This window comes from Tenrec ecaudatus, chromosome 4 (assembly GCF_050624435.1).
Source record: "Tenrec ecaudatus isolate mTenEca1 chromosome 4, mTenEca1.hap1, whole genome shotgun sequence".
In the NCBI taxonomy this organism is placed as follows: domain Eukaryota; kingdom Metazoa; phylum Chordata; class Mammalia; order Afrosoricida; family Tenrecidae; genus Tenrec; species Tenrec ecaudatus.
In genome coordinates this window covers 50,985,428-51,005,590 of record NC_134533.1, presented here as the reverse complement: position 1 = coordinate 51,005,590, position 20,163 = coordinate 50,985,428, and the positions used below count along the sequence as shown (strand labels likewise).

The 20,163-nt window shown below is 54.6% G+C and overlaps 1 protein-coding gene across 3 annotated transcripts in view; it reads left to right on the top strand.

The window, feature by feature from the left end:
- NAV2 (neuron navigator 2) overlaps positions 1–20,163 on the top strand; it is a 396,305-nt gene that overhangs the window by 226,391 nt on the left and 149,751 nt on the right. For all 3 annotated transcript variants that reach the window (XM_075545975.1, XM_075545974.1, XM_075545973.1), the window contains 4 exons: positions 1,564–2,665; positions 7,242–7,354; positions 13,775–13,883; positions 16,126–16,515. In XM_075545975.1, the coding sequence (XP_075402090.1) occupies positions 1,564–2,665; positions 7,242–7,354; positions 13,775–13,883; positions 16,126–16,515 (1,714 nt within the window). The remainder of the gene's footprint in view (positions 1–1,563; positions 2,666–7,241; positions 7,355–13,774; positions 13,884–16,125; positions 16,516–20,163) is intronic.

The following is a 20,163-nucleotide window of genomic DNA, read 5'->3' as shown; positions in this document are numbered from 1 at the left end:
TCTGTTAGGGAGGCTTGTCCACCACCCTCCCTCTCCACCCCCCCAACCCCAAGCCCCAGGAAGTCAGGAAGATGTATGTGTTTTAAAACATTGGGGGGTCTGCTTTGGATCACCCAGAGCTGTGGCTTCCCGTGCAGCAGCCCAGAGCGCGGGCGGGCGGTTCTGCGGTGAGGCGCTCCGGCCCCATCCCGGTGCCCCACACAGGGCCTGCCTTCTCTTGGCTTGGGCGGCCGTTGACTTTTAAATCATAAAAAGCCGCTCTCTGGACAGTTTACTCTGTTGCGGAAAGGGCAGCAGGGACCTAGGTATTAAAAAGGAGCGCAGGAGGAGGAGGAGGAGGAGGAGAACAGAAGGCTGCGTCCGTGAATCCCGGCAGGCTTCTGAGCACTGGAGCAGTTGTGGATGACAAAAGTTAATTAGAAACATGAGCAGCCTAACTGAAAACACTTGTGACAATTGGAAGAGCCGCCTCTCTGGTTGGGGAGTTTTTCCTGGGGAGTCCTTGCGGGAGAAAGTGGCTGCTGCTGGGTAAGTCCTGCCAGGGGAGTGCAGGCGGCGGTGCCTGTCCTCGTCCTTGGGGGTGAACAGGGGTACAGGCAGGGCTCCTCTGCGAGGTGTCTTCTGGGCCACGGTCACTCACCTCGCCCTGAGCCTTGCCCCTTCAGAGCGCGATCTCCTGCCTGGCCAAGGGGCTGCGGGCAGGCTGGCTGGCTCCTTCCTGGGAGCCTGACTGGTCCGACTCCGTGGTGAGCAGAGTTCAGTTTGGAACCCGCCCTTCCCAGAATAATTCTGGCTCTCGCTCCAAAATGTGTTGAGGCTTTTCTGAGAAAAGGATCGGGCTGGGGAAACTCCCAGGGCGCCACAGGGAAGCCTGGGCTTTCAGATAACCTGTGCTTTCCCGCGCCCACAGAAGCCATGTATGCATGGACACTTCTTCGGCAGAGAAGGTCTCTCCCTTGCTCTCTCTTTTTTTACATGTGTGTTTTTAAGCCCAGCCTGAACCACGTTCATAATGCTGAAAGGCGCCGACCCAGGGAATGCGCGCTCTTGTGAGGACATAGCAGCTCTGGGAGCAGTTCTTCTCTGCGGGACACCCCGCTCCCAGGATCCTTGGGGTCTGCCTGTTTTCAGACCCCTCAATCGATTGTTTTGCGGTGGTATCTCTGCTGTGTGCAAAGTGGTTTCCTCTGAGTTGTATCGTTCTCGCTGCTTTTGGCCACGGGGAACCGGGGCTGTGGGTTGAGTCATTCCAACGGGTGGATGTCTCCTGTGGAGCTACCCGGGGCGGCACTTGGGGGTGTTTTGTCTCTTTGGGCATCTTTAGACTTACATTCGTAGTGTGCTCTGGGCAGGTTAATGTTGGCATTTGTGTGCATTTGCCCAGCACACGCTGGAATATGGGGTTCAGGGGAATGGTGCAGGGGGCGGGCTTTGAACGGGCACCCCAGGGAAGCCGCAGAGCCGGCAGTGGGGCGCCAGGGCATGGGGAAAGGAGAATGACTAACATGTGGTAGTGGGTCCACAGATGTGATCCCAGTGTCCCATTCTTTCCCGTCTCTGCAGAGCCATTGGAAAGCCCAGCCTCCTCCCTGCCCGGAATGAGTGAGCATGCACCTGCTGCTCCGGACACCGGAGGCGGCTCTAGCCCCGCCACCTGCAGTGCCTCCTCAGCCATCCCCCAGCCCGGGGCCGGCTCCAAGCCCTGGCGCAGCAAGTCGCTCAGCGTGAAGCACAGCGCCACGTCATCCATGCTCTCCGTCAAGCAGCCCGTGCCCGAGGGCCCCAGGCCTGGCCCTGAAGCCAGCAAGCCCGCTCCCAACAACCAGAAGTCCATGCTGGAAAAGCTCAAACTCTTCAACAGCAAAGGGGCCTCCAAGGGCGGTGAGAACCCCGGGTCCCGGGACACAAGCTGCGAGCGGCTGGAGATCCTGCCCAGCTTTGAAGAGAGCGAGGAGCTGGAGGCTGCCAGCCGTGCCCCCTGCACCCCGGGCCCCGCGGCCAACAGCCCCAAGATTGCCCTCAAGGGCATCGCCCAGAGGACCTTCAGCCGGGCGCTGACCACCAAGAAGAGCTCCCCAAAGAGCAACGAGAAGGAGAAGGAGAAACCGCAGCGGGAGAAGGACAAGGAGAGGAACAAAGACCTGGCCAAGAGAGCCTCGGTGACCGAGAGGCCGGACCCCAGAGAGGAGCCCAGGGAAGACCCCGGCGGGGCTGTGGGGACTGAGGTGCCCAAAAAGTCCTCCAAGATCTCCAGCTTCATCCCCAAAGGGAGCAAGCTTGGCAGTGCCAAGAAGGAGGCCTCAGCCCCTCCCCACAGTGGGATACCAAAACCAGGCATGAAGAGTGGGCCTGGGAAGCCCCCAGGGGCTCCCGTACCTGCCAAGGAAGGTGAGCGCAGTCGGAGCGGGAAGCTGAGCTCGGGGCTTCCCCAGCAGAAGCCCCCGCTGGACAGCAGACACTCCAGCTCCTCCTCCAGCCTGGCTTCCTCAGAAGGCAAGGGCCCCAGCGGAAGCACCCTGAGCCACAGCATCAGCAGCCAGACCGTCGGTGGCTCGACCGGGACCACACACAGCACAGGGAGCAATACCGTCAGTGTTCAGCTACCTCAGCCCCAGCAGCAGTACAGCCACCCCAACACTGCCACGGTCGCGCCTTTCCTGTACAGGTAAGGGCCCGTCCCTGGGCCAGTGAGCCTTTCTGGTGGAGTCTAGGTACTCGAGGGATGGGGGACGGAGGTCAGCAGCGCCCCACAGAAACATTGCAGCAAATAGCTAAGGCACCTGGTAGGAGTGTTTGCCACCTGCTTGTGGGAAGACTCTGCCCAGCAGGGTGGGAGAGGGTTTGGCAAAGCGAGAGGGAGGAGGGAAGTGTTGAGCGGATGCCCAGGATGAGCAGGGCCGGAGGGTATCTCCCAGAAGAAACTGCACTGCCCGGTGGCAGCATCCCCCACCGGGCCTGGTGCACCCTGGTGGTGCTGTGAAGACAGCGGGGTTGCTGAACTACTGCGACTTTCCCCCTAGAAGTGTTTGCCGTAAGCATCACATTCCTCACACAGTTTCTTAGGGGGCATCAGAGGTTTTCTGGCAGGAGGAAGAGTTCTGAGAAGGGCAGGGGGTGAGAAACCAGTTCTCGAACAAAGGCATCCACAGTATATTGAGGAGACAAGTGTAGAAGTGCGTGTCTGACTCCGTGCTACCCCCATTCTTTCTTATGGGCACATTGTAGGCCCACGGGGGCCCACCTGGACACAGGTACTGCTCTATATGGCTCTGGCCCATGACAACCCCTAGAAGGCCCACCTGCATCACTGTGTTAGTCTGGGTAGACTAGAGAAACAAATCCAGGGAGACTCATGTGTGTACGAGAGAGCTTTAAATCAAAGAGGAATTATCTATTGAGAAAACAGCCCAGTCCAGACCAAGCCCATAAGTCTGATATTAGCCCATATGTCTGATACCAATCTATAAATTCCTCTTCAGACTCATGCAACACATGCAATGACACCAAATGCAGGAAGATCACAGGCCAGTGGGTGGAAAGTCTTGTGGATCCAGTGGCAGTGGCAGTATCTCAGAGCTGGCAGGGGTCTCCACATGCCTCCTCCGGCTCCAGGGCTCTAGCATAGGTTCATGTGACTTGTCAACAGGAATGTCTCATAGGGAAAGAGTATGTGTCCCACCTCTAGGAAGGCAAATAGGAATTCCCAGAGCCCTCTCGAGAAGGCCATGCCCACATAATCACACGTACCTTGGTGGCTTGGGAGCTACCGAACATCACACGAGAGCAATCGGAAGTGCTAGTGTTCGATGCAAATCTGTTGAACAAGTGGCGCGAGCTCCTCGCCAACACCCTGGCCCTCGCCTGACTCTGCAAACCGCTGTGTCTCCAGCCTCTGTGTCTTCACCTGGAATGTCCAGATGGAGCCAGATTCGATGTGTGTTTACAAACAGTGACTTTGGATTTCCTTCCTGCTCTAAGATGTCCTGTCTGCAGTTTCCCCTTCTTTGTGTGTAGCTCTCACTCCCAGAACCTCCCCATGCTCATGAGGTTACCAAGGGGCAAGGGCGAGACAGACAAACGGTGCCGAGCGAGTAGTGTGTGCTTCACAATTCAGAGCTAGCAGTCCACAGACATTCTGGAGCAGGGAGGGCTTTTGTGTCAGATTGAATATGATTTGTGGGGCAACAGGGAGGTTTGATATTATTGGCCCCCACTGACAGCTGAGGCCACTGAGAGATGAGGTGATGTATTCAAATGTGCATGACTGTCCAGTTTGTGGGGCCTAGACCTGAAACCAGCGAAGTCACCAGATTCCAGCACCCCACTTCTTTCCAGGCTGAACAGTTTCTCATTCACCCACGATCCATCCTGCACACTTGTCTTGACTGCCCGCTCTTGGCCTTGAACTCATCTTGCCTTCAGAGGGTTCCAGTCTAGGTGGGGAGACACGTGGTCATGTCACCACTCCGTTAATAAACACTGGCTGGGAGACGGTGGAGGGGCGGTGGAAATGCACGAGAGCTGGTGAAGGCGGCTGGCAGGGAATCTGACGGGGTTTTCCAGGCCCACGTGCTATGCAAGCTGCGTCTCTTATTTATTTTCTTGATGTCAATAAACACAGCCAACCATACAGCTGTTCACACGTTCTACCTGAACAGCTCAATACCATGGTTTACATAGTTCACGGCGTGCCACTGTTCGGTGCCTACCCACATTCCCCCATCACCATTGAGACCCTCTGCCCCTTCAGATGAGTGGGTGTCAGTGTTCACTCATTGACGACTGGATAAGAGCTTTATGCTTGGGCAAACATTCTGTGTTAATCAGGCTAAGCTGGGAGGTCGTGGATTACAGACTGTGCGGCTAACTAGACTGTCAGCCATTCGAGTCCCCTAGCTAGTCCAAGAGAAAAAGATGAGCTTTTCTGTTCCTATACAGAGTTCCAGTCTCAAACCCACGGCAGCCATTCTACCCTGTCCTATAGGATCACTTTGAGTCGGAATTGGCTCAGTGGTAGTGGCTTTGTTCTGGTTTGGTTGGGTTGGGTTTGGGGGGCCAACAGTGACTTCATGGGATCATTTTGGCTTAAGGTTTCAAGATTATTACCTGGACAATAGAATCATCTCAATGGGTCCAGGCACACCTGAATTCCACATGAATGTCAAGTTCTCCACGATTTTCCACCTTTGAGCCGGATCCATCTTTTGGGTCCTTGGGGCTACATCTGGGAGGCAGGCTAGGAGGAAAATAAGGGAGGAAGAAAGGAAAGCCCTTTACACAGAGGTCACAATACACACAGAGGTGAAATTGTGATGGTCACTAACCTCAAGGTCAGCAGTTCAAAACCACCAACCACTCCTCGGAAGAAGGAGGAGGCTTTGTACCCCTACAAAGAGTTGCCATCTCAGAAACCCACAGGGGCCGTGCGCCTCTGTCTTGTAGGGTCCCTGTGCGTCAGCATCGACTCGCTGGCACTGGGTTGGGTTGGGTTTTATGGTGATGGAGAAAAACCACTTGTGGATGGAGCCAGGGTTCAAACTGACGCCCTGCTTTCTCTCCAGATACACTGAGTCAGATCCGGCTTTCGTCTACAGGTAGCAAGACTCCTAGGTGATTCTTCAGAAACTTCAGGGAAAATAATTTGGGAGATGTGGGATTTTTCCACAAACCACCTCACAGCTTCTGATTCAGTGTATCATCAGAGACCAAAGGCAAATCTAACCTCAGCGAACCAGTCCAAAGTCCTGGGTTGGGACCTAGAGGTGGGCGAGGCAGGATGTGGGGCCGGGCCAGTAGAGCATCCTCTCTCACAGGGAGGCGTGTGAACCTGACGCTGCAGGCCGTGGGAAACCATGGGAACGTGTACTCAGAGGGTGGTGGGACCACGTCACCGCCCTGTGGGGAGGAAACCAGACTTAGGAACCCTTTAGAACAGAGGTTACAGAAGAGGAAGGTGCCCGATTCCATGTGGGTCTGCTAGAGGGAGCTCCCGAGAGCCTCTCTAGAGAAGCAGCTATCACAAGGTGCCAGCAGGTGGCACCCTCCGGGAATGAACTCGGCTTTCCAGACTTGCTTTTAGGGGAGAAAGCAGAAAGCCGGATTCTTCTTCCGAAATCTACCCATTTTAACATCGGTGCAGTTAACTTGAAAGTTTTAAACTCTCCCTCAGACCAGTAAGTCTCTGGGCTGGTTCCTGCAACTGGCTGCCATTCGCAGCCTGTGGGGAGGGGTGCTTTTTTGCTATGGGTTGGCATGACAACGGTGAGCTTTTTGGAGTTTATATGGGCCTAGGCAGGGGTGACCAGGTCTTGGACGCCATCCAGGAAGTGGGAGGAGCAGTAGAACCATGAAAGCCCTTTAAAAGGAGGGCGATCACAGGACCAGGGTCCCTGTGGGTACTTGGAAAGAAGAAGGCAGGGAGAGTAAATGGTTTACCAGCACCCACCACCACCAACACACACACACACACATGAAGTCCATTTTCCACTACGCTTATTCTCAGCAAACATTTTCTTCATAGCCGGTGAAGTCTGGCTGAATATGCGCAGGATGCTAATGAATTACTAGTGTCATCCTCGGGGTGATGCACCTGAGTGTAATTGCGCATTTGCATGTCGTGCCAAAGTGAACAGAGGTCGTTATGGCAAGAAAACATGGCATGACGCAGTTGTCTCAATTTGCCAGACAAATAAGGGCCCAGAGAAGGTTTGGGGAAGTACAGATTTCAGTCAAGTGTTGAAATAACCATCAATAAGACCTTTCATGTCAGGAGATCTGAGCTCTGAATCAGAGGCCTGCGGGGCAAACACACCTGCCTGGCACCCGCTCTCGCCCGCTTTTCAGAGAGAGCCATGTCAGGAGGGGGGCGGGCGGGGGGTGGGCAAGGGGTGCCAATGGAGTCATCTTTATGCTTGACTTGCTTGCGCTGCTGGGTACTTAGAAGTTGCTCTTTGGCACAAGTTGAATTAACCCAACCACCGGGGAGCCTCCAGCATTTGTCGTTAGACCTGCCTCCTGGTGCTGGGGCAGATACATCCTGAGAGACAGGCTGCAGTCGATGAAAATTTCATCGTCCTCAGCTGGGTGGCAAATTAATTATTGAGCACCCGCCTGCTGGACCACTCTGTGGTAAAGCCTGCGGCAGGAGTTGGCGGTGGGTCCCGTGGGCACACCACAGTGGTCCAGATGTGGTCGCTGCTGCCTCTCATGACCAGCCTGTCTGCTTTGGTTTGCATGTGAAGGTCCCAGACGGACACGGAGGGGAATGTCACGGCCGAGTCCAGCTCAGCGGGCATGAGCATGGAGCCCAGCCACTACACCAAGCCTGGACAGCCCTCCCTGGAAGAACTCACTGGTGAGTAGGGCATCTGCGGGGCTGGGTCTGTCGGGGGCCAGGCCGACCGAGCAGCCCGTGGGAGGGCGTGGACCAGCTTGAAGTGAAGTTGCTTTTCATTTGCATTGAGAGCTGAGAGGAACGGACTTTCCCCCCTTCCCTTTCTTAGTACTTTTGTTCTGTTTGTTTATTTCTCTTCCAACCCTGGAAATACGGCTGACCTGTCAGCACATGCCATGTTCGCAGGCTCTGTATTAACTCGGGGTCTCCTCACTGCAGATACAGTTGAAGTGCTCAGACACTGTTATGAAGTCTTCCTTTCTTTGCTGGATGGGAGCCCCAATGGAAAGTGTGTTCTTGGCTACATCCGTTTGCAGGAAAAGGTGCCGCGTGCTGCTTTTCCCTGCCCCCACCCCCCAAATCTAAATGATCTTTCACTCGAGCCTGAACAAGGATGCTTACGGGGTATCACAGAGGCTCCAGGATGAAGCGCTCCGCTGCCAACCAAAAGGTGGCGCTTGGAACCCGTTAGTGGCTCCATGGCGGAAAGAAATGGCGTCTGCTTCCGTGACGATCACAGCCGTGGAAGCTAGGGAGCATGCATGAGAGGACACTGACTCAGTGGCTAGGGCGTGGGTGCGCGCGCGCTTGTGTATCAGTCAAACCTAAGAGGCGCGTGGCTGTAGAGTTCATTTTGCATGTATTGGTGAGTGTTAGGCCGGCACCTGCTGAACTGAAAGACCGGCCCTCACCTTCTGCCATCCTCCATAACGCCCTGCCTGGACTCAGGTAGCCTCTCCTCTGGGGAGGGCAAAGCCACAGCCAGCAGTGGCCCTGTCCCCGCTCTCCGGCCCTCGCGCTCACAGAGCTGGGTTGAGAATGGATGTCAGGCCTCAGATGCGTTCCTAGGTTCACCTTTCCATGACCACGCCCCTGTCAGCGCAGTATCACAGCTGCGGGATTGGTCCTCAGCCCCCTGACTGAAGGGACCCATCTCGCCCTTGGCACCCAGCATCCCTTTCCCAGAGTCTGGCCCCTGTAACTCCTTCCTGTGGCTCTGCTGCCTGGGCTCTGTTGGCGGCACAGTGATCCCCAAACCACTCATAAGGGACCCTTCGTACAGTGGCGAGGCGCCCCCCCCCACACCACCCCACCTCCCGTTTGGATTGGTGGTGTGTTTCCTTCGTCTTGGGTGATCACCTATTTGCATGTGAGTACATGGATAGCACAGCTCAGAGGAGGAAGAGGCTGGAGAGGGGAGCTCATGTCCCAGGTCTCTCCACTCTCTCCCGAGCCCTGCACGGGCTCCAGAGCCTGGCACGTGCCCGACGCAGGGGGCTCTGCAGAAAGCACGCTGGGAAAGCAACAACGAGAGCCAGCGCACGTTCCACATAGCGCTCGGACTAAGAGCAGCCCGTGATCGTCCACCGACCGTCTGGTGCCCGCGCGTCCCTTCTGCACCAGCCCTCGGCTCAGAACACCGGGCGCTGCCTGATCTGGGCATGAGTCATGCAGTCTGGGGTGCCGGCGCATTAAGTCACAGGATGCCACTTGCGAATGAACATTTCTTACACGGGGTGACCTGCCTTTTATTCAGGTGGTGAAATCCCACGTGCAGACTATTTCATGAGTTTTCTGCTTCGGGGCTGTTTTTCGTAAGTGGAGAGGCTGAAGGTTGCATTTGTTCACAACCGTTGGTTCCCTGGATTTGTCGAGGAAAGGTGGGTCTTTGAGGGAGGCTTCACAAAGTTGGAAAAATGTCAGGACGTGGGATTTTCACACGATCGTTTTGAAGCCCCTTGGCTCTTAGCGGTGGACATGAATGAGAACACTGGCTGCAGTGACTGCCGATGAGTCGGTTCCCCAGGATGCTCCCTCTTCGGCGTGGTCCTGCGACGGAGCACTGCATCCAGATTGTCACCCCAGGAACGGCTTGCCAGGAATCGCTTCTGCGCACAGATCCCTTCCGTAGCTCAACGGCTGCTGACCTCTCCCAGCCTCGGCCGGGGCATTTCTTGTGACAGCAAGATCATTTCTTCATAAGACCACCCTCCCACTTCTCGTCACTGGGTACCACTCAGCCTCCCCCAACTCACAGACCACTCCCCTTCCTGTCCGGGTGGCAACCTGGGCCCTGAAGCTGCCCCGCCTTCTTCCAGGTTCCTTCAAATACCCTTTTTGTAACCAGTTGCTCTCGCGTTGCTCTTGCCTCGAGGCAGCTCCCCGTGGCTCAGAGCAGCCTCGCGCCCCATGGAGTTTCCCGCGGCTGACTTTTCAGAAGTCTGTCACCAGGCCTTTCTTTCAATGCACCTTTGGGTGGCCTCACACCACCAGCATTTCCGTTATCAGCCGAGCTTGGGAACCGCGTGTAGCACCCAGGGAATTTGTCCATCGGACGTGGTTCCCTCTCAACTGTGACCTGAGGTAGAGGTGGGGGAGTCTAGTCACCAGCAGAGATGAGATAGCTTCCCCGTTTTTAAGATCTCATGTACGATCTGGTGGCGGGGCCTGCCGTTTCCACCGGAGCACCGGTGACTGTCCATACGCTATGCCCAGGATGTGAGTTGGTGGGATTTGAGTTGATGGTCTCACATTGAGGCCATCTTCCAAGGATGCAGAATTGGCGGTCCAGAATGGGGTCCCCTAAGCAAGGCAGGCAGACGTGTGCCCGGTTTTTGAACCTGTGCTAGCATGAGGCTCTGAGCAAGGAAAGAGCCCCCAAGAGGGCAGGAAGGCACCCGAGTTTCCTGAGCCCCCTAGGTCATATACCAGGCCCTGATGTGCGCCAGTCTCTCCCTAACCCTTGGAGGGGTGGGAGAGGGTCGTTTATCCCCATCAAGATGAGCCTCGGAGAGGTCAGGTGACGTGCCCAATGTCAAATGGCTAGGCAGCAGTAATGTCAGAATGCAAACCTTTACCTGTCGGAAGTCCACCTTGCTCACCCCTCGCCTATTGACCACCACCCACTTTCCCCCTCTAATTTTCACCTACTTCTTAGGCAGCCACTAATTTAACATGGGTCCCCAGAGGCCCACCCAAGCACCCCATCCCCCGCTTAAAGTTCTGTGAAATGTCTGCAGGAGAGTTCAGATAAGTGAATGTGTCATGGAGAGACATAAACAGAGGCAGATCCTGAGCTTTGGTGCGTGAGGTTAGTTGGGGAATTTGATTTGAAATCCTGTGCCTAGACCTCGCTTCTTAATAAACGTGCATAGAAGGCCTAAACCTTTTTGGCAGCTTCTCACGTGGCTAAAGTGGTGCTCAAAGGCATTGAACTGATGAGCCAGGAGATAGATAGAACCGAATTCCTTCAGACCTGCGGGAGGGAGGGAAAACACACACACACACACACACACACACACACACACACACAGCTCTTGCTGAGAAACACGCACACACGCGTGTAATTTAGAGAATTGGGTGGGAAACGCAAGCTTGACCAGTTTTCAGATAAGAGAAAAATGCCTTCCAAATGTCTCTTGGTTGAAAAGGGGGAGAAAATTGAAAACACTTGCGTTCTCAAGGCTAGCCAGCTTACTGTCACAAACTCCCTCCGTAAAACCGCCTGGTCGTATCGTTTCATGCATCTCCCAGGCTCCAGGCTCAGCCGTGCTGACAGCCACCTGGGGAAGCTATTGTCTGTCTCAGGAAGAAGGTCTCCGGACCTTGCTGAGCAGCCTGCTGCCGTGTCCCCCACAGCCACTGACAAACCCTTTTCTTTTTAATCATTGGAGGCTCGTACAATTCTTACCACAATCCATACCTCCATCCATTGCGTCAAGCACATTTGTTGCCATCATCCCTCTCAGAACAAAAAGCCTTTTCATATTGGCCTCCATGGCCTCTACTTGGGTGACTTCGTGCACAGTAGGGGGGAAATTGCCCAGTGTCATCCCCACAAGTGGTTGAGAATGGGACCGTGGGGGCCCCCTTAGGGTTTGCTATCAGCTAATTTCCAGAAGTAGACCGCCAGGCCTTTCTTTTTTAAATCATTTTATTAGGGGAACATACAACTCTTTTTTTTTTATTATTTTATTAGGGGCTCATACAACTCTTAGCACAATCCATACATACATCAATTGTGTAAAGCACATTTGTACATTCGTTGCCCTCATCATTCTCAAAACACTTGCTCTCCACTTAAGCTCCTGGCATCAGCTCCTCATTTCCCCCTCCCTCATGAATCCTTGATAATTTATAAATTATTATTTTGTCATATCTTACACTGTCTGTCGTCTCCCTTCACCCACTTTTCTGTTGTCCATCCACCAGGGAGGAGGTTCTATATAGATCTCTGTAATTGGTTCCCCCTTTCCATCCCACCCTCCCTCCACCCTCCCAGTATCACCACTCTCACCACTGGACATGAAGAGATCATCTACCCTGGATTCCCTGTGTTTCCAGTTCCTATCTGTACCAGTGTACAACCTCTCTCTAGCCAGATTTGTAAGGTAGAATTGGGATCATGATAGTGGGGGGAGGTAGGGAGCATTTAAGATCTAGAGGAAAGTTGTATGCTTCATCGGTGCTACACTGCACCCTGACTGGCTCGTCTCTTCCCTGAGACCATTCCGTAAGGGGATGTCCAATTGCCTACAGATGGACTTTGGGTCTCCACTCCGCACATCCAATTCATAATGATATGATTTTTTGTTTTTTGATGCCTGATAACTGATCCTTTTGGTACCTCATGATCACACAGGCTGGTGTGCTTCTTCCATGTGGGCTTTGTTGCTTCTAAGCTAGGTGGCCGCTTGTTTACCTGCAAGCCTTTAAGACCCCAGACACTGTATCTTTTGATAGCCGGGTACCATCAGCTTTCTTCACCACATTTGCTTATGCAAATAAGAAAAGCTTGTAGTGAGTTCAAGGACTGTTTGTTGGCCTTTAACAGTATTTTCCAGTTGAGTCTGATGGGGCACCAAGCCCTGGCCCCAAAGTCTACTTCTGGTATTCCCTGGGGACTTTTGTTGCTCTGTTCCCCTTCCTGTTCTTTTCCACGCCCTTAGAGTTTTGCCTCGGTGTGGTGGGATCAGATCGGGTCCAATTCCCACACTGTGACTCCAGTGTTGTCCCCTGTAGGGCTCTGGGTCAGTGAGGGATGCCGTGTCTCATAGTGGGGCCGGCCATATGATATTCTCTGTCTATTGGCTGCTGTGAGCCAGAATATCATCCTCAAGGCTTGGTGGGCCAGGATATGTTCCACTCTCTCTTCCTCCCCCTTCATTTGCTCCCATGTGCTCTAATCAAACATGCCCCTCTCCCTGAGCTGCAGATTCAGTGCTGTCCTCTGAAATAAATTCTTCTGGGGGGAGGGGCAGGTGACATGTAGTTGGGATTGGGGCGGCCCCTCGCCAGGCCTTTCTTCCTAGTCTCAGTCTGGACACACCACTGAAAGCTGTTCCACTTCATAGTAACATGCCATTTATAGGGGCAGCTTATGAAGTGCATTGGCTGGGGATCCAACCGGAGTCTCCCAAGTGGAAGGCAAGAGAATTCCACCACTGAACCCCCACCGCCCTGTCGTCCACCACCCTGTCGTCCACTCCCCAGGGCCCCATGCAACATGCAAACCCCACCACCCTTGGCCAAGTGTCCTGGGTCCTGTACGAGATCTCAAAAACACACTGCTCAATCCTCACAGGGCGTCTGAGGCTCCGGAAACCCCTGAGAGGTGGTTCCCTGGTCCTGTTAGTTCCACCCAGAGTTGCTCTGTGGGGAATTGCATCTGTGCTTCTGCCTTGCTCCGCTGGCCTGTCTCTCCCCAGTGAAGCAGACTCGCAGAGAGCCTGGAGCAGGGGTGCCAGGGAGTGGCCTGGGTTCTAGGAGGCAGGATTCTCTGTGTGCATTAGCATCCGGCCAGATGTCTTGGGGGAACTCTTGCCTGGAGAGTGGAAGGCGCGCCTCACCCAAAGAGAAGGCGTACCAGCTTCTCTGACTTCATGGTGTGAGCCCCGGCGGCCATGTCCTGAGAACTGGAAAGCAGACCTCAGTGCAGGCCTTTGAGCCACTGTCAGCCCCCTAGGTAGAGCAGGGTCGGGAGCCCGCAGCCTGGACGCCATCTCTGGGGAGAAAGCACGCTTTTGAGCTGAAAGCCATGCCCTCACCTGCATGTGGCCCTGCCGGGACCCGTGTACAATGTACTTAGATCTTAGCTGAAGGGATTTGCTTCTCCCACAAGCTACATGGTCGCTGATTTCAGGAGGGTCCGGAGGAAGGAGAGAAGACTTCTCTCCTTGGATTTAACACCTTCCTTCAGACCCCTGGTGCCAGGAAACTACCAGCTTGCCCTGTTGGAAAAGAGATGAGGCCTTGTACTTCCATACAGAGTTGGAGGCTCAGAAACCCACAGGGGCAGTTCCACTCCATAGGGTGGCTATGAGAAGGCTTTGGGCATCGCCTGTCCCAAAATTCACGCTGTCTTCTCCCTCCTCTCCCCAGGGGAAGATCCAGAGGCTCGGCGGCTGCGGACGGTGAAGAACATCGCCGACCTGCGGCAGAATTTGGAGGAGACCATGTCCAGTTTACGGGGAACTCAGGTTACACACAGGTGACTGACTACCTCCACCGTGACGTTCTTACCTGACCAGCTGGTCACCTGGCTGGCCACTGCTTTTCGTGGGTAGGCACGCCGCTAGCAGCTAGCAAGAGGACTTCATTGCTAACGGAATAGCTTTGGTTCCCACAAAGGCTCTGAGGCCTGCCTATGTGGACTCTGGGGAGCAGACCTGCATGTGGACAGAGTACACACACACACACACTAGACACAGGGCCCTCAGACATCCCCTGATGACGGGTAGTTTCCCTCTCTCATGCTGTTGAAACAAGCAAGTGAACTAGATTTGACCTGCGGGATGAAGTGAATAACTTGAATTCTTACCCCGTCTTCTGATACCCAACGCCCAGTAACGCTGTCAGTCACGCACATGCAGCAAACACACAAGAAAGATTGAGCAACGTGTGTGTGATGATTGAACAAGGACTTTTGCTTGGAGCAGAATCTCGAATTGCACTGGAACCTCTGACTGGGTGGCTTTCTCTGCTGAGCAGGAAGCGGCAGGCGTCTCGGCCATGGTTGCTCTGGGGTTTTGGCAGGCTGACAGTTCACAGGTTGCACTTGGCCTTGATAATCAAGGAAAAGCTGGAATCCCTCCCCCGAGCTCCCAGAGGCCCTTGGTTTCTCTGATTTGCGTTTCTGTGATAAATGGTGATCGTGGGGAAACCCGGGGACGTCTCGTCCCCCAGCTGGGCAGAATCCGGGTTAAGCAGGGTGGGCTCTCTCTCTGGATGGAGCCGGTTTGAAACCAAACCGAGGGTCTGCTGTGGAGGACAGCAGGGCAGCTCCCAGGACTGGAGGGAGACAGCGGCTTGAAGACCAAGCTGGCTCTTCGGAAGAAGAGTGGCTGGGGTTGGTGGGTCCGGCCAGCAGCTTCTCCTAAACCTCTGTCACCTCAAGGGTCACTGGGTGCTGCAAGCAGCTATAAAACTGCTGTCTTCCCACCTCAGCGACAGAAACAGGCTCACTGCTTTGGACGATCTCTTGCCTTGCCCCTGCCCTGGGTGGGCTGGGCCGGCCAGCTGGCTTCTCTCTGCTCAGTCCGGGAGCCGTGAAGTGGAGCTCAGAGGTGTCGGTGGTCTTGTGGACTGGAGCTCCTGCTTGGTTTACCATGGCTCTCCAATCCAGATGCTCCCCAGTGGGTGCAGACCAGTGCTTCTCAGCCTTCCTAACGCCGCCACCCTTTCATAAAGTCCTTGTGTTGTGGGGACCTCCCAACCATAACATTATTTTCGTTGCTACTTCATGACTGTCATTTTGCTACTGTTATGATTCAGGTGACCCCTGTGAAAAGGTCATTCGACCCCCAAAGGTGTCGTGACCCACAGGTTGAGAACCGCTGATGTAGCCTTTCCGCACCCAAAGATAAGTTCTCCTTTTGAACATAGAAAGTCTGGGGAGTGGAATGGATGTCAGCATGTGAGAGCACCACGGCTTCTCAAGATGAGAGGTGGGGGGGGGGTGAGGGGGGGGGTGTGGAGCCAGGACGGCTGAGGGGGTGGCTTATCCTTCCCTGCCTTGGGGAAGGAGAAGTGGCAGGTGACAACTTTAACCCCTTCGGTATCAGTTCCACAATTCCTACTTGCTCTCCTCGATTAAAAACAGCAGAACGTCTCTGTGAAGTCATCGATGGCGGGAATTGCGAGCCATGTCTTAGGCAGGGGAAATGTCTCTGTTGGACCTGCAGAGAGCCCTGGCGGCATAGTGGTCTACACATCGAGCCACTAACCACAGGGCCAGCAGTTCAAATCCACCGGTTGCTCCCTGGGAAGATGAGGCTGTCTCCTCCTGTAAAGATTTACCAGCCTCAGAAACCCAAAGGCAGTTCTACTCTGTCCTGTGGGGTCAATATGAGTCCAAATCAATTCTGTTGGTGGGATTTTAGGAATATGCGACCTCCCTTCTCTCTGTAACGGGGTAAAACATCAGCAGCATCAACGACGCCAAAGAAACTGACATAAGTGTCTGGTCCGAGTCCTTGGTTACAGGTGCTGCCCTGCTCCCAGTTTCCAAGACTTGTCACCCCCGAGCAGACACCCTGTCCCTATCAGACAGTCACCCCCCACCAGTGGGCCTTGGCGGGGCTCTTTTTGAACAGAGGATATACCGGGGGCTCTCGGTTGCCTCAGCCTGTCTTGTGTATGCGTTGTGCTTCATGCTTTAACTGGTGACAGACCTTACACACGGTGACAGGCCTGGTGGCTAACCGGAAGTCGGTTTCTTTCCCTTCTCGTAGCACGTTGGAAACCACGTTTGACACCAATGTCACCACGGAAGTGAGTGGGCGCAGCATCCTCAGCCTGACCGCCAGGCCCACCCCGCTGTCTTGGAGGCTCGGCCAGTCCAGTCCCCGCCTCCAAGCCGGGGACGCCCCCTCTATGGGCAACGGCTACCCACCTCGAGCCAATGCCAGCCGCTTCATCAACACCGAACCTGGCCGCTATGGGTACTCCGCCCCGCTGAGAAGGCAGCTGGCCACCAGGGGCAGCAGCGTCTGCCACGGGGACAGCTCAGACAAGGCAGGAGAGGAGCTGGAGCTGGAGGGCGTCGGCGTGGACGCCCCTGGCTACATGAGCGACGGGGACGTGCTGAGCAAGACCCTGAGGACCGATGACATCACGAGTGGGTGAGTACACAGCCCGCTGCCTACTGCCCTCCATGTGGCCAGGAGCATAGCTGGTCTCCACCAGCGGCCAGAGCAACGCCGGAAACAAACCACGTCACGTCCCTGCCCTGAGGATGGCTTCTTAGTGTGGTCTGCGGCCTGCTTCATACGTAGGTCCCTCATTCCTCTCCCCTGTCCCGTCCCCTCTGCAGACTTTGCCCCTCCCTCCATTTTCTTCTTTCTCTCAACTCTCTTTTAATACATTGAAAATGTCTGCTGGCTGGAATGGTTGCACAAGTGAATTGGCTGGTATTTTAACTGATCTAATTATTTCAGGGCATCTTGTATTTCTAGTCTTCCATAAACCTGAAGCTCAGTGCCATGCACCTGTTATTAAAAGGACACTGGATGCCATGTAAGCGGGTTATTTAGGAGGCTGGCAATATCTAGCATGCCTCAAGGTGGTCATTATCAACTGCCACTGGACTATGCTACCCCAAAGCCGTGCGTGCCGGGCAGGTTTCTGTCTCCCCTATTACAGAATGTGCTTTATGGCCAGACCCGTCTTTGAAGCATGCATGTCAGCGGATTTCTTTGGATGTCGTATTAACAGCTCCCGCAAGGTGGCGACCTCGACACGCTCTACACTGCAGGTTAGGGCTGTCAAGGTGAGAAATGCGTTTCAATATTGGAAGGGGGCCTTCAGCCAGGCTTAACCAGTGAGTGTTTATATTGCAGTAGGTGCTTTGGGAGCTTACTTTTTTAACATATGCGCTAGTGCTTAGAGCAAACGTAGATAAACGGGGTGGGATGTAAGCAAACCACCCAATTGTTGAAACTGGAGACCCTGCTCCGCCTCTGTCGCTCTTAATACAGCCGGTTGTCTTAAAGGTGAAGTTACTGAGTCCTCCTGGTGGGGTGTTCTCGCGCTCGCTTAGCGCCGCGTCAGAGGCACGGGCAGCATTCAGCTTTCTACGTGCCGAGTTCTGGGCAAGTCACTTAGGACTTTACAATGACATGGCTGCCGGCATTGGAGGCCTAGCTCTTCATTCCCCACGACAGAATCGGACAAACAAATCCCCGTCGAGGCCGCTGATACAGTGGGAAGCAAGCCAGTTGGCTTATCCCACAGGCTCGGCTTGCTGCTTGCCAGCTGTGTGTGCCTGCTGTTCCGTACCACCGGCTCGGTTTCAGCAGACCCGCCAGCTGCCCTCTAGGAAAACGGTGAGGCAGTCTGCTCCCTGGAGATTCACAGTCTGAGACGCCCTCTCCGCGAGACCAAACCAACTCAATGGCAGTGGGTTTGAGGTGTGCCCTGAGCTTAGATTGCCTTTCCCAGGCTTACCTGCTAGTCACCTCCTCTCTGAAGCCTTCCTTGATTCCATCCAAGTCCAGACAGTGGCTGCTTCCTTGGGCTCCCAGGATACTCAGTGTCCACTCTGTAGTAGCCTTGTTCCCACAGGTCTAAGGGATGGCTTGGATGCTCAGTAGCCTGTGGCACCTTCCCTCTTACCCTTCTCCATGCCAAATCTCCTAGGACAGAGCAGGGTCAGGCTTCCCCGGCATGTGGGAGAGGGGTGGGGGGAGGCAGCAGCACCCCCACCTGTAAGTCTGTTAGCATCCATCCATATCGGGGTGAAGACTTACTGTGTAGACTCCAGTATAAGCCGACCCGAATATCAGCCGAGGCACCTAATTTTATCACAAAAACGGCATTAAAAATGTGCTGGAAAACTCGGCTTATCCACGAGTGCATATGGTACGCAGTTGGACAGAAAGCATCATTCAGGGCTAACACACGAGTATGCACCATTTCCTTGGGAATGCTTGAGACCTCCTGAAGGCCAGGATCTTAGGGAGTCTGCAGCAGGTTGGGGACCTGCCCTAGACCTGAGGCCTGAGGACACCCAGATCCCATTTCCTGCTCACAGTTACAAGAAACAAAAAATCGCACCTGATATTTCCAGGGGGGCCTCACTTAGCCACAAGGTTCCCTGATGGTGTAGTGGGTTGCTGTCGGGTGTTCATCACGGGGTCGGCAATTTGAATCCACCAGCTGCCCCATGGGAGGAAGATGAGGCTCTCTGCTCCCATAGAGAGTGACCGTCTCAGAAACCCACAGGGGAAGTTCTGTCATGTCTCACAGGGTCCCCGAGAGTCGAAATGGGCTTCGTGGCAGTAAGTTTTTGCTTTGTTTTCACTTGGCCACTTAAGGGGGACTTTCTTCTCTTGGTTGGTTGCTCTACACACGACACTGGCTGTTGTCAGGGCAGAATGGTGCCTCCCTCCCACACTGTGTCTGGGTGCCCAAACTCTGTGCCCTGATGGTGGTCTGGTGGCACAGTGGTGAAGCACTCAGCTACTGATGGAAAAGTCAGTGGCTTGAACCCATCCAAGATCTGAGTCTGGAAAGCTCTGTGCACGCTCCCCGGGGATGTGTTCCCAGCGCTTAGCTCTTCTTTCTCAGCGGGAGTCGGGCCTCCCCTTTCCACCTCTTGGATGGTCCCCTCTTAGATGACCCATCTTCAGCCTGGCAGGATGACAAAATGGACCGGTCACCTGCTAGGGTTTTGTATGACATCCCTGCACAGCTTCTGGGCACCTTACTTGCTCCGTAGCCAGCCTTTCCATTCCCCAGCACACTATTACGTACTTCCGCCCACCGCTGGGTGGGAGGGACAGGGCCCTAGTGAGAGAGCCCATAGAAAGATGACCCGCGGTACCACCGGGGCATGTCCCTTGTCTGCATGCTTGCTGCCTACCCCGGCTCAGCTTTGTGGCGAGGGATTCACGTTCTGGCCTGTGTCTATATCACTTTGTCTGTGAAACCCTGGGGCTGCCTCTGGCCCGCCTTGGCATCTCTTAAGTGTCCACTGTGATCTGGTGGCATCTGCGGACAGGCCTCCTTGCCGAGCCACCTCCCTCATCTCCCATTGTCCTCCTGTCCACCAACGGAACTTCTATCCGTGCCACAAGGAGCCAGAGGGGCTCAAGCAATAACCATGGGACCTCCGGCAGCCACTCCTGCAGCTGTGGCTGTGGCCTGACTTGACCATGAAGCCTTTTGCTGAATTCCCAAAAGGGAGAGCAGGTACAAACCCCTCTGCTGTGGCTCCCTCTTCCTTCCCATCACCCCTTAGGCCTGGGAAGAGGTGGGCTTTCCGATCAGGCCCCCTTCATCAGCTCCCCTGCCCACGTTCAGGCCTGGGAAGAGGGCTCCCCACTGCCCTGTGGGAAGAAGAAGATGGTCTGACCGGGCGGGTTCTTAAGGCGACAAGAAGTCAGAGGGAAGGAGCAGAGCAGCAAAGGCCTGCTTGTTCTCGGGTGGGCTTTTCCGTGTGGTCATTATTCCTCTGTGAAACCTTTTTTTTTTTCTTCTTACTTTTTTCCAATTACAAAAGCTAAATAGGAGCCCCTTTTGTTTGAGTTAGGAAGCCCTGGTGGTATAATGAGCTATGAGCTGAGCTGTTAGCCACAAGGTCAGCAGTTCAGATCCACCAGCTGAAAATACCACCCCCACCACCCCCAACACACACACAGCCGTTCCGTGGGTGAAAGATGAGGTTGTCTACTCTGTGACGATTCAAAGTCTTGGAAACGCGGAGTCCGCACACTCACTGCAGGTGCTGTGTACTCCCCTGTGGGCGTGTTCTGTGCGTCAACCTCCAC